General features: G+C 38.7%; 1 protein-coding gene across 1 annotated transcript in view; it reads right to left on the reverse strand.

Moving 5' to 3' along the window:
- Positions 1-13,605, reverse strand: part of LYST (lysosomal trafficking regulator) — a 141,193-nt gene that overhangs the window by 69,781 nt on the left and 57,807 nt on the right. The window contains exons 20-24 of the mRNA XM_074948886.1: positions 13,173-13,310; positions 9,777-9,975; positions 5,623-5,754; positions 2,398-3,025; positions 830-1,007 (exon numbers count right to left, since the gene is read on the reverse strand). Coding sequence (XP_074804987.1) covers positions 830-1,007; positions 2,398-3,025; positions 5,623-5,754; positions 9,777-9,975; positions 13,173-13,310 — 1,275 coding nt within the window. The remainder of the gene's footprint in view (positions 1-829; positions 1,008-2,397; positions 3,026-5,622; positions 5,755-9,776; positions 9,976-13,172; positions 13,311-13,605) is intronic.

Consider the following 13,605-nt stretch of genomic DNA (forward strand, 5'->3'; position numbering starts at 1 on the left):
CCAGACTAAACAAACCCAATTGTTTCAGTCTTCCCTCACAGGTTATATTTTATTTTTTTATATATTACACCTAGAATAAGAATTATATTTATTTATATGAAAAATTGAACAAAAAAGTTTATTAAAAATCTATTTTACGTTTTATCTAAATTGTTACTGATTGGTGAGTTAAGTGGTTTTATTTTTTTATCTATCCATCTATCTTTTTAACTAAACTTTTGAAGTTCTTCTTCAAACTACAAGCCAAAGCTACTCCATAGTCCCTGCCTCAAGAGCAAAATTCTCCATTGCAAACTGTTTTCCTCTTCATAAAAAGGACAAAACCACTCTGACAAAATCAAGATAAAACCCATAGTCAGTTTAAGTTAATACCCAGGCAAGAGTCACACTGACTGCAATGGGAACTCTGCCTCGAGGAAGGATTTCAGGACTAAGCAAACACTAGAGGAAATAATTTTTGTATGATGCACTACCCCTACTGAAGGATGGTCATTTATTTTCTTATCATGTCACTCCAATTTTTAAGCGTTATTTGCTCCCATCATAGGATTTGATTTCTTTTATCTCTAACTTAAACTGTAGAATTTATATAACTATCAATTGAAAAGATACTTTTTATGAAGAAATTCTCAAACAGCTAGATATAATCAACTCAGTTTTAAAAAGGCTTTGTGGGGATAAGACTAGGCGAATATAATAAAGAAGTCAATCTTATTTTTGCTAACAATCTGCATATAAACAACATTTTAGACGAACTGTGAATATATTCAAGTGAGTTAGTTTATATCTTTATCTGAGTTGCAAACATTTAGACTGTATATACTCCTACTTTAATGACTCCTTGTTGTATGAGAGGAGATGGATGGTTCACAAGAACGATAAGAGTGTCAGGCTGAATAAGTTTGTCTATCACATCTTCTAGCATGATATCTGGCAGGATTAAAAGAACTCCACGTAAGAGGTCATACAATCCACAGCATATAAGCACAAGGCAATCTTCTGTGGATCTGAAAACAAAGAGGAAAATATGCTATTACTATATTGAATTTCCTATAAACCACAGGAGTGTATAAATACCATTAGAGGCTACCTGCAGGGGGAAAATGCCCACACTGCACCTTTAAGCGCACAGGGGGGAAGGGGTGTTGTCCAGCTTACTGAGGGAGAAGGAACAGTGCTTTACAGGGGGGTGGGAGAGGCTCAAAAGCTGCTTCAAAAGGGGGAGTGGGTCAGCATGGTGATGCTGATTTATCCCCTGGGACTGGAAGGACTGAGCGGTTGAAAAGGGACAAACCTGGGCATGAGAGGCCTCTTTTTCCAAGAGCAGATGAAGCTGCTCCTTTTTAGGGGGCTGGGAAGGAATGTTTTCCTCACCACCAGATTGGCTTAGGTGGAGTGGAGGGGTTTTCGGCTTCCCCAGAGCTTTCACCACAGTGGGTTTGGGGGTGGGGGCTTTGTTATGCTGAGTGAATGTCGGAAATCATTATGTAAGTGTGGGGCAGATGTTCAGCGCAGGTACTCCATAGGGAGGATGTATAGTGACTGGATAAATGGCTTGGTAAAGGACTTAAAAGGGAAGTGTTGGTTAAAGGAGCGGAATGGGGAGGCTTGGGGCTCCTATGACTGGTCTCGCAGGGAGCCAACCTCCTTTTGTTTTAGCCCACCTTAGCCCTCCTTTGAGGTCCCAGCAATGGGTTGGCTGGGGAACCTGGATGGAAAAAAGAGGGGGGCTGGCAGAGCAGCCCTGGGTAGATATTGAAAGAACATGAGGATACCTGCACTGTACATGTTTATCTGCTGGGTAGTCCCAGACATCTAATAATAAAGTTGTGGCATGATTAAAACCACAGCAAGCGTCTCCAGTCGTCCTTTCAGTATAGCTAGACAAAGGTCAGACTAATGACAGCGTGACAAAGGTATTTGCCCAAACTCTTCCCAATGCTCTCCTCCTCTTCTTTTTTTAGGGCTTAATTCTTGACTGCAGTCAGTAGAGGGCAACATGAGCAGAGTTATCTGTATTACAGTAGTGTCCAAAGGTTTCACTCAAGTTCAGGGCCCCCCTGTGCTAGGCATCATACAAAACAGTTAACTCTTCAAGGCAGGGATTAGCTAAATAATGTGGAATTTGAAACAAAAGCAATTTTCTAGCACACTAATAGTTTAATGAATATATTTGCAAGCTTTCACTACAGATGCAACACTAAATTTCAGACTTATTAGCTTTTTTTTTTTTTTTTTAAAACACAAAATATGTTGTCCAGAGCAAGAACCACAAAATATTTGTCAAGTCAATGAGAAATTATTCTATATGCTGTGGCAGAAGTTATTGTACTATTAGAATTATTTCTGGAATGTTGAGGTATTGTAATGTTTCTTTAAAAAAAACAGTGTGCATACCTATAATCAGGTCTTTCAGATCTTTTAAAGGTCTGTTCACTAACTGAAGAGAAGGTAAGACTTTCCCATTCTTCAGGAAGTGCACTCCTATCAGCGAGGGTTGGCCAGCAAGCAACGGAGGATGATCCACTCTGAGCAGAAAACGCTAGACCCAAGCCTGCAAAATTATTTTGACTTTTCTGAAATGAAGGCAGCCCCTTCAGATTGTCAGGACGGCGAAACAATGATTCAACTGCAGCACCATCCTCATTACTTTTCAGTTCTGCATTTAGCTCTTTGTTCTCAGGTAATTCTAGTTCTTCTTTTGAAACGTCAACCAATGCTTCAGCAGATGTTAACTCCGAGTCACAAACTGTTTTTGCAGACTCACAGCTGCTGACACAGAGTTCCTCCTGTACCCTTTTTAATGTTTCAGAGTTTTCCACAAAAAGATTTTTTTCCTGTGGATCAACAGAGTCACTCTCCCCAACTTCCTGCAAGTCATCAATGCTTCTACCCAAGCTCCCAGGTAGGTTTTTTGGATGCACTTGTGGTGAGGAGGTAGGAGATGCTGGTAGGCTTTTGCAACGCCGTTCAGGTGCCTGAGTGTGTGTTATCTGTGGTACACTAATCTTGGAAATAATGTTTCCTGGGGAAGAGAACACAAAATACTCTTAGCATCTATTTTGTATTAGAAATGTTAATGTTCTGTTTCACCACCAACTAATATATCCACAAAATGCACCAAGTAATGTGCCTTGTGGCTTCTTATACTGACAATCACAGTTTTCTCCCTGCCCCAAACATTAAATCAACTATGAACAGATACCACATTCATTTGGCATAGCAAGCCATAAAGTTTGCTCAACTATTGAGACATTTGATTTCAAAGACAAAATATTCAGTTTACATGAGTTACAGCATATGGCAATAAAATAATATATATACACAAGTTAATTCTCACAAAGCAGAATGGTATTTTTTGGCCCTCCTGATTTTGTTTTGATTTAAAGATTTCACTACTTAAATAGCAGATTCTAGAAGGTATGTTCTGTTATGTCTCATCCCTTCAGTTAAGTCAGTTGGCAATAAAACCCTGAACATATACATGACTAAAGCTCTATATAATAAATATAATAAAGCCCTAAAAGATTAAGTGTTTGAATATGGCCAAACGTTGAATAAGTAAAGTTGTGTATATAGATCACTAATGTTTAAAGGCGCAGCTCTGATCTCAGAGGCACAAACATGCAACATCTAAAACTGGATTAGCCAGTCTACTTTTACTGAATGATAAATGTAAACTAAAGATAAATATTGCATCTTCAACTACTTCTGTATACTAACTCTCAGTTCATCTAAATTTGTCTTATTGCGGATATTTTATTCTGTCTCCTCTTTGGAGCGTGTGAGCCTTCTTTCCACTCTGTATTCACAGAAAAAACAATTTTTAAAAACAGAACTTAAGCATTTGAAGGACTATCAGCAACTATTGCACAAAAATATGGTTGTGCTAGGACACTACAGTCTTCATGAAAGGATGTTAGATCTGACTATCTAATGCAATATTTCTAAAATCAAAAGTGATGCAATTTGACCAAAAAGGTTTTAGACTGATAGCTAATACTTCTGTCCGAAGTCAGTATATCAGGAATGCATTCCTAAGCACTGTCTGACACTTGCTGAAATAATAGAAACATATGAACCCCCTCCAGTAGTCAGTACAGAGCTGGTTGCTTGGGTGGTTTTACACATCTTGCAGCTAAGTCAAAGATGCAAATGTAAGTGTGCAGCTCTCAGGAGCATCACATATTTTTGCAACAATCTGAGGAAGACCTGGCTCTAACATTCATCTGTGATAGATGAATGGATAAACATTCTTTATTTAAAAAGAAATAATTTGTACTGAACTATAATTTATAATTGGTTTAGGACCTCATGTAAGAGAACGTATAATGACTAGTATTCATGCAAAAAAAAAAAAACCTTATGAGGAGATTGCAACATTTCATGGCATGGCTCTAAGTGAAGTGAAAGGCATATCACACTTTTTTTTTTTTGGGGGGGGGGGGGGGAGAGGGGAGAATCAAGCCTCAATCTAGCAGGTACATAACATTTGAAGAGCTAACTTGTAATATGCTTTTCACAAGGCAAGAACTGCTTCAACATTAACTGCAAAACGTATTATATTGGTCAGGTATGTGGTACTGTTGGGTTTTATATAATTGAAATTGCAACAGTCGCAAACAGGAAGTGAGAAATGGAAGCAAATCAAATCTATCCTGTAGATGTTGGCTAAATGGAAGCAAATCACATCTATTTTGTAGATGTTTGAATCCTGCAGTTTTAGCCAACAATTATACCTCACTGTGGATGTACATTAACTTCATAGTTAAGGCTGCACTGATAGTTCCATTGCAAGACTTTTTTTTGACCCAGCTTAAAATTTTGATCCAGGGATGATATTTGTTTGAAAATGTGTGTAATATACATTGAAAGGCTACTTTTTAAAATTCCAGAAGTCTAAAGCACTTTTCCCATACTGGTTAATAAAAGTGGACACTTAATTTTTTGCTGGAATGACTTATGATTTGTTGGAAAGTGTGAAAATTACTAATTTGTACTTTATGCTAAAATGTTGCCTTGAAATCACAACAGTAGTAGAAGATATTTTGGGACATGGGGGGGGGGGGGAGGAAGAGGGGGGTGTTAATTTGCCCCATGCAATCTCCTTTGCATAACTATAGTATGTTTAGCACTCATACATGGAGAATGAAATCTCACTGACTACAAACTTTTTACATTTTAAAGCTCAGCTGGAATATAGTGTACTGTAATAAAAACCCCCGACAATTCTCTCTCAGGCAAGTAACTTGCTGGTCATCTAAGTCACACAATTTGGGATATACCTGGAATAAGTTGCTCCTTATAGGTTTTCCTACTTTATCTTTATCCTACTTTCTATAAAGTGTATTATTGTACTCACTGCATAATCAAACGCTATTTTCTATTTTATACTAAACTAAAAATGGCCAAAATCATCATTTCTCATCATGCTCAAGTTATAAAATACTGATACAATCTTCGTTATTTTGCACCAATGGACTGAATTTAAGCAGACTTTGCCACCACTCACCTAAGTTCCACCTCTGTAAACTGTTCTAACCTTTTCCCTTGCTTCATTGCCAAACCCAGAAATTGAGCATATGCTTTCCTAGCAGCAGGTATGTAATATAAATATTTTACCTCCCAGTGGTGAAGCAGTAAATCCAGCTGGACTTGTAGTTAAATGTGTAGGACTGTCAATTGATTTTCCACCAATGCTAGAATTTCTCAGGTACTTGATCGATTGGACCTTTTCCTGGAAAATTTTGCCATCTAGAAAAAAAAGGGGGTGGGAGGAACAATGACTTAACTTTATGCAAGTTTTTTTCTTGGTGAATTAAAAAAAACAAAAAACAAAAAAAAAAACCCATAGAAAACAAGTCAAAGTTAAGATTCAAAACATATCACTGCAAGGTTTAATGAGCCAAGCACTTTCCTTCCACATTTAAGAAACACACTAGAGAATGAAAGAATTCTACTTTTGTTCAGTATAGTGGTGTTATACTTTGCACTACGAGAATTTTTGAACCATTCCTCTCAGTGATTATATTCTGAAATGGTTCTCAAAATTATACATTTAAAAATAGCATTTCCAAGCTAACTGCTAGTAGCCATCTTGCTGAAAATTTTGTGACATCAAATAATGACACCCCTCCCTAGTCCTCTTCCCCCACAAAAAAAATTAGTTCCTGTATCAGATGAGCCAAGCCTCAGACAATCAGAAGTGGGCTCTAATTCTGTGCTAATAAAGTTGTACATGGAGTCATATTGGAGTGCAAATGCCAACAACTGCACACCATTCAAGTAGAGAGCCAATTACCCAAACTGGACATGCAAAGCAAATGCAACTGCAAAAGTAGAGTATGGTCTGAAAATTTGGCTCAACACATTTAATATTTCCACCACAAAGGGTTTCACTATTTTCAGAACTACCTATCTACAATGTCAACAAGATAGATACTGGCAAAAAGCTTGGGAATGCCAACTTTAATTAGAAATAAAATCTATAAAATGTATTTTGCACTAAATAGATGTAAAAAAATGCTTCTTTACAGAAAGAGATTTTAGAAACCTGTACCCATTTTGTTCAGTAATGATTTACTACCACAGACTACAGGCCTGTCCTGGATTACAAATTTCCTAACTTCACCTACTTTCAAACACTTGTGTTCATTTTCTCTAACTGAGTGCTGCCAGGAGATCACTGTATGTCTTCCACTGGTAGCTCAGAAGGATACTTGACAATAGTAATCTTGAGCAAAAGGAACCTTATGTGGTTAGTTGCAATTTGAAGGATCTCCCTCTTTCCTCCCTCCTGCCTCATCTCTGAGGGATCCTCTGACTGGATCCCTTCCAGCCTTAGCTGTCCACTCTGTCTTCCCTAACTATGAATTTTACATCACTGTCAACCAATCTCATTAAAAATTATTGAAGCTCAAAATAATGTATTTAAAATGGATTAAAATTCTAATATAGTTTGTTTTTAAGTACAATAGAATCCTCTTAATTTGCAAATCTTGTTGGAAATAATGAACGAGTTAAACAATTGTCCAAATTATCCAAATTAGCATGATGTACAGAACATTGCACATGAATGATTTATAATAGTTTTCATTGGCTGCTTTAAAATGAAGTATTGTAAAGTTACGTAACATGCCTAAGAACTACAAATACTGTAAAATTGATGTATAAGGAGACATAAAACCAAACTGCCTGAAGTTAAGGCCCATACTTTGGGACTGCTAGCAAAACCGCAAGTCATATCTGGAAAAGTTACTAATTACAGAAGACAGTTTGCATGGAGCTACACAATCAAGAATTGTGCCCCTTGGGGCACCTTTCTAAGTATCAATGTATTTGGGAGGGTGCATGCACAACCCACTGGAGGCACTGAACACTGATGCCTGAGGATGGAGGAGTGACCTCTACCCTAACTGCTTATTAGTTCATTTGATTCATTTAAGAATTCTTTAAAAAAAAAAAAAAGACTAAGATAGGGAAGGGGCTTGGAGCTATACAAGTGTTCTTCTGAAGGAGCTACAATTAGTGACAAGAAACACTTTTCCTCTGAGAATTGCCTATATAAATTCACAATACTGGGAGTCTAACAATCATCCAAGGAGAAGAGCCCAAGGAGAACTAGTTAGAGATGGCAGGAATGCTCTCCCAAATTGGCATTTAGATCTAGCTGCATAGTCAAGCAAGTATTGCTGTATGAATTTATTGACACCTCAAAATAGCAGTTTTGAAATACTTTTAACATGTTCACAAAGCCATATTATGAAAGCCATTTTTGATCTCATAGAATGTGCTCTAAAGCCCTCAGGTACTTAGACGTGCAATATCATAACAAGTTTGTCTAAGAGTTACTTAGAAACTAGAGGATTTCCCCCTTGAATTGGTCTCCATAAACTGCAGTTGCATTTAGGGCAGTGGTTCTCAACCTGGGGTCTGTAGACTATGTCTAAGGGGTCCGCAGAAGATTGTCACTAGCATAGAACACTGGTTTTCAGCCTGTGATCTGTGAACCCCTGGGGGTCCGCAGATTATGTCTAAGATTTCAAAAGGGGTCCATACCTCCAAAAATTTTTAAGAATCTGCAAATGAAAAAGGTTGAAAACCACTGATTTAGGGTATTCACGGATAGATTTTCACATTGGATCTATGTAACCTAGCCTCCCCTTATAAGCTAATTTGGGGAACTGGTAAACAGAGTAGGTCTAACCTTGGACCTGGAGGTGTAATCTGCGGCTTGAAGAGGCACCTTATGCTAACCTGAATAAAGCTTGCACACTAAAAATAGAAATGCAGCTGCTGCAGCATAAGAACTGGGAGGGGCTGGCTGCCCCAAGTACATACCTGTCCAAGACACTACGAACATGCTAGGGTAGCAAGCCCCTATCACCACTTGCACTGCCAGAGCTACATTTCTGCTTTTAGAGTGCTAGTTCAATCAGAGCTGGAAAGTACACCTTCAGATTGAAATGAAGACATACCATAAAATTAGTTTAGGTGGAACTTCAAAAGACCTTTCAGCTAGAGGTAAAACCACCATATCTATATAGAACACTGAAGAGAAGGTACAAGCTAGCCCTTTCAAAAAACTCTTAACAGTAGGATAATTGAATATGAAGAACCCTGTAGGGTAAACTAACGAGGTTGCCTGAAAATCCTGTCGGAAATTAGTGTCCCTAAAGCAGATCTACTTCAGTCAAAACCATGACTGACCCATGACATAAGACTTGAGGGAACAACAATTAATTCAAACTATAATTTGTTTTTACTGAACAGAAATGGTCTCTGATAGGAGAAAGGGTACTGAAAATAATAAAGAGGCCACTGAAGAATACGAAATGCATTTGGGACTGGATGTTTCATATCCTTGAACCTGAACATTTGATGCTGTGAAAGGATGTACATGTGGCTCCCAATGGACAGTGCCATCTAGAAGGTTACAAGCTTGCATACAATCCAATGTGGTGGATCTGTACAGGCGGTTCTCAAAGGAGATGTACTGTTAACATGTTGCAGACAACCCCATGTTGTGTTAATTTAAAGGAACAAGGTCAGTTTTCCATTATTTCCAGCCAAAATGCACGGAACTCAACTGTTCTCTGCAAACTATTTATGAAGTATTACTTAACATGATTTTAGTTATGTGAAAATGGCTGGCCAAGCTCTTTTTTGCTTTATTACTTACTGTTGCATAAACTGTAATTTTCAGTAAATTGGTACTGCGGTGCATTCACATATTCAGTATGTGTGATCCACAGAGAACCCTAATCTAGTCTTCCAAGTACAACTTCAGAGGTCAGGAACTGGAAGATTCTATAAGTGGTAGACTATTTGGCTTTGGCAAGCCATTTACAAGTTAGTTTCCTCATCTGTAAGCCTGAGATAGTTTACCGACCTCAGAAGTGTTTACTTTTTAGAATTATTAATAGCTGTCAAACACTTCAAAGATGAAAAAGTATAAAATACAGCTACTAATTATTTATATATATGGTCTTTGGGGGGGGGTTATAATGAATAACCCAACCAGGTATCACGCAAAATATGAGGTCCAACTAAAGAATCTTTTTTGATAGAAATCAAAGTAGTTATAATGTATCAGAAGAAATTTTGGTTGTAAGACTCAATTCAGTAGCTTTTGTAGAAATTACATGGTAGTGTACAGTACAGTCATTCACAGAACCGCTATTTATAAAATTAGCTTAGTTTTATTTTTAATCAATCAAATAGGTTGGCATTTCATCTTATAGTCTATTTCTGGTTAAACAAAATATTGTATCTACCTATGTGCAGGGAAAAGTAGAAGTTGGTGGGATTGTGACAAACATATGTATTAGTGGGAGGGTGAACTGCTAAGAGGAAATTGAAGATCAGTGTCAGTAATTCCAGGTCTGGGGGAGATCCAAGCACTTCTTCAATTATTTTCACAAATGATCTACAAACCTCCCGAGGCAGGGATGTAAGATGCCCTTCCTTTTGCTCCTGAAAGAGAAATGCACAGGTAAAACTTCCTGAATGCTCAGTTTGTCAATTTATTTCATCACTATACTCTTCCATATAATAGATACAGGAAAAAGTTTTAGTACACTTTACCGAACTTGGAAGAAGTTACTGGGTCCATTCAATATAACCTGCAACTAGCACACCTGAAACACAACTGTAATACTAATAAATTACACAGGTACACTTTTTTAAAAAAATGGAAGTTTGTTCCATGGAAGCACTTATACATAATCTGAAGTTACAATGTTAATGACATCTATAGATCTAATAAAAATTAATAGATTTTGAAATATTAACTACAATTGTACAACTATTTAATTGAATAAAAAGACCTAAGGTTAGATTTACAAAAATCCCACTAGATGGAGTTAGGAGGCTAAAACTATTTAGACACTTTTCTAAGTCTTAGTAGGCATCTAACTGCCTCTTCTTTGGGCACCTAATTTTGTAAATTTGGCCCCTAATCTGCACTATGGACTAACTGCTTAGTAATGTTACTGGTATTACAACACAGAAGTGCTTGAAATTAGCAATTGCTATTTTTTCTCTGAACTCCTCTAGGAGTTAAGTTTAAAAGGCAAATCCATTTACAGTAATTTATTAGAGTCATAACACAAACAAAGGTGAGACTATTATTGCATAGGGCATTGGTTAGATCAAATTGTTAAGTGCTAACAATGTGTTCAGTGCTGTACAAGACAGACTAAGATGGTTCTGTACTGGGAAGCACAGCCTATGAGAGTCAGATGTAAAACAAAATTCATTAGAAGCAGATGGGGTGAAAAAATGTCATTTTCTTCCCAGTCGCTTTAAGGATTAAGAGAGTTTGAGGTAATTCTCTCTAACAGGGGAGGAAGTGATGTGAATCAAAGATATTGAAAAGTATGTAAAGAAGAGCGAGCAGTGCCTTACATAAATCGGCTTCAACTCGCGAACATGATCTAAGAAAAAAAAAAGATAAACTAGGAGGTTATGCACAGCTGCAACAGAAGTGACAACAGACACATGTTTCAGAGTAGCAGCCATGTTAGTCTGTATCCGCAAAAAGAACAGGAGGATTTGTGGCACCTTAGAGACTAACAAATTTATTTGAGCATAAGCTTTCGTGAGCTACAGCTCACTTCATCGGATGCATGCAGTGGATCCGATGAAGTGAGAGGTAGCTCACAAAAGCTTAGGCTCAAATAAATTTGCTAGTCTCTAAGGTGCCACAAGTACTCCTTTTCTTTTAACAGACACATGAAATCACTAGGAAAAAGTGACTAAAGAAAGCAATATAAAGAAGTATAAGGTAAATATTGGGCATGTGTTTTTGGAGAAGGTAATTAAGAAGAGTATGGTAAAGGAAAAATGGGATTAGATAAAATAGAATGTCTGTAAGGAATAAGTCATCTAGCTTCATGTCATGTTCTAATTAATGCTCTTAAGAGGCATGCAACTATAGTTAAAAGAACGGTACTCCTGTTTTGCGGCAATATTTGGACTTCAGATTATGAAAACAAGTCAACCCATTTAAAAAAATCCATATTTCTTTATTCAAATGGAATGAGAATCATAGAGGTATATTTTAAAGCGGTATATTATAGTCATACCCCTTCAAGGATATGCTATAATAATTTGTATCATTGTGTTTTCTTAAAAAGAAAAGGAGTACTTGTGGCACCTTAGAGACTAACCAATTTATTTGAGCATAAGCTTTCATGAGCTACAGCTCAGTAGCTCACGAAAGCTTATGCTCAAATAAATTGGTTAGTCTCTAAGGTGCCACAAGTACTCCTTTTGTTTTTGCGAATACAGACTAACACGGCTGCTACTCTGAAACCTGTTTTCTCTTAGGAAATCATAAAAGTGACAGATGGTTATGCATTAAATAAAGTTTAAACCACATTTTGAAAACTTATAAGGGCTGATTACAAAAACACTAGCACTACCTGTGCTTTTCATTAACAGTGATTTGAGAGTAAAGCTAGACAGATATTCAGTATGGAAGATCTAATACATATTTGACATTACATAGAACAGTGTTTTTCAAACCATGGGTTGTGACCCACTACTGGGTCATGGCATGTAAGGCACTGGGTCGCATTGCTCTGGTCAGCACCACCAACCGGGACGTTAAAAGTCCCATCGGCAGTGCTGCCCAGCTAAGACAGGGTAGTGGCTACTTTTTCCGACACTGCACTGCACCCTAGAAGCGGCCAGCAGTGGGTCCGGTTCCTAGGTCGGGGGGGGGCGGGGGGTCCCCCCCTCTGGGCTCTGCGCCCTGCTCCTGCCCTGAGCACTGGCTCCGCACTCCCATTGGCTGGAAACCAGCCAATGGGAACTGGGGGCGCGGTGCCTGCAGGCGAGAGTTGTGCACCTCCGCCTAGAAGCCAGACCTGCTGGTGGCCACTTCCAGGGTGCTGCATGGTCCATGGTGCCAGGACAGGTGGGAAGCCTGCTGCTGCACCACTGACTGGGAGCTACCAGAGGCAAGTCCGCACCCCAACCCTGTGCCCCAATCCCCTGCCCCAGCCCTGAGCCCCCCCAAACCTGGAACCCTTCCTGCACCCCAACCCCCTCATCCCCGGCTCCATCCCAGAACCTGCACCCCCAGCCAAGAGCTCTGACCCCCTCCCCACATCCCAACCCTCTGCTCTAGCCCAGAGCCCCCTCCCACACCCTGAACCCCTCATTCCCAGTGCCACCCCGCAGCCCTCACCCCAACCCTCTGCCCCAGCCCTGAGCCCCTCCCACAGCCCAAACCCCTCATCCCCAGCTCTTTTGGGTTGCGGGCATCAACAATTTTCTTCAACTGGATCCCCAGGAAAAAAAGTTTGAAAGCCACTGACATAGAAGGACCATCTTAGCATTCCAGTGGCAATGTTCTGGGGTATAGGAATAGGAGTCCACATCCCTTGCTCCTGAGGTTGGCAGGAATGGTGGCATTACACTCAGCCATTGGGGGTACTAGAGGATCTTGCATCAACCACCGATGACCTCTACAACTAATGTGTTCTGGTGAAAATACCACTACTTTATAATGCCTGCTAGAGGGTAAGAAGGGGGAAGAACTAATCTTTATGGGGACACTTAGAAAAGTAAAACTAAAAACATTGAAGAATGAGGTGCACTTTGTTTTTAGTTTAAACTGAATTATTTTCCAAGCACAAAATAATAGATAAGATTAAAAGTACCTGCAGAACCTGACATGTTAGCAGGAAGTGATGCACCACTTGAGCTTTCAACAGTTGTTTGATGTTAAACATCTGTTCGTGATGGTTAGCTCTGATAAGGATTTCCAGAGCTGCTAAAAGAGTTTCCCAAACACCTTGCTGAAAAAAACCAAAAACAAATAGTATAAAACAAGCAGCAGCAAATATAGTAACAGTTCTATCTCCCCATCTCTCTATTTTATAGGCTATGCTATCCTACTTTCAACAGATTAAAACGATAATATGAAGCGTTAACTGAATCAAGATGCTTTTTACCAGAGTTTTCATGCACAGAAGGAAGAAAATTAAAATTTTCTTCCAAACTCTGACCTAGAAGAAGCATGTTAAGGGGCATAATTTAGTTTTTAATCCTTAAAATTTGAGATTCCTTTAACATCTATACCAAGTTCTGCAA

Source organism: Natator depressus, chromosome 3, assembly GCF_965152275.1.
Source record: "Natator depressus isolate rNatDep1 chromosome 3, rNatDep2.hap1, whole genome shotgun sequence".
In the NCBI taxonomy this organism is placed as follows: Eukaryota; Metazoa; Chordata; order Testudines; family Cheloniidae; genus Natator; species Natator depressus.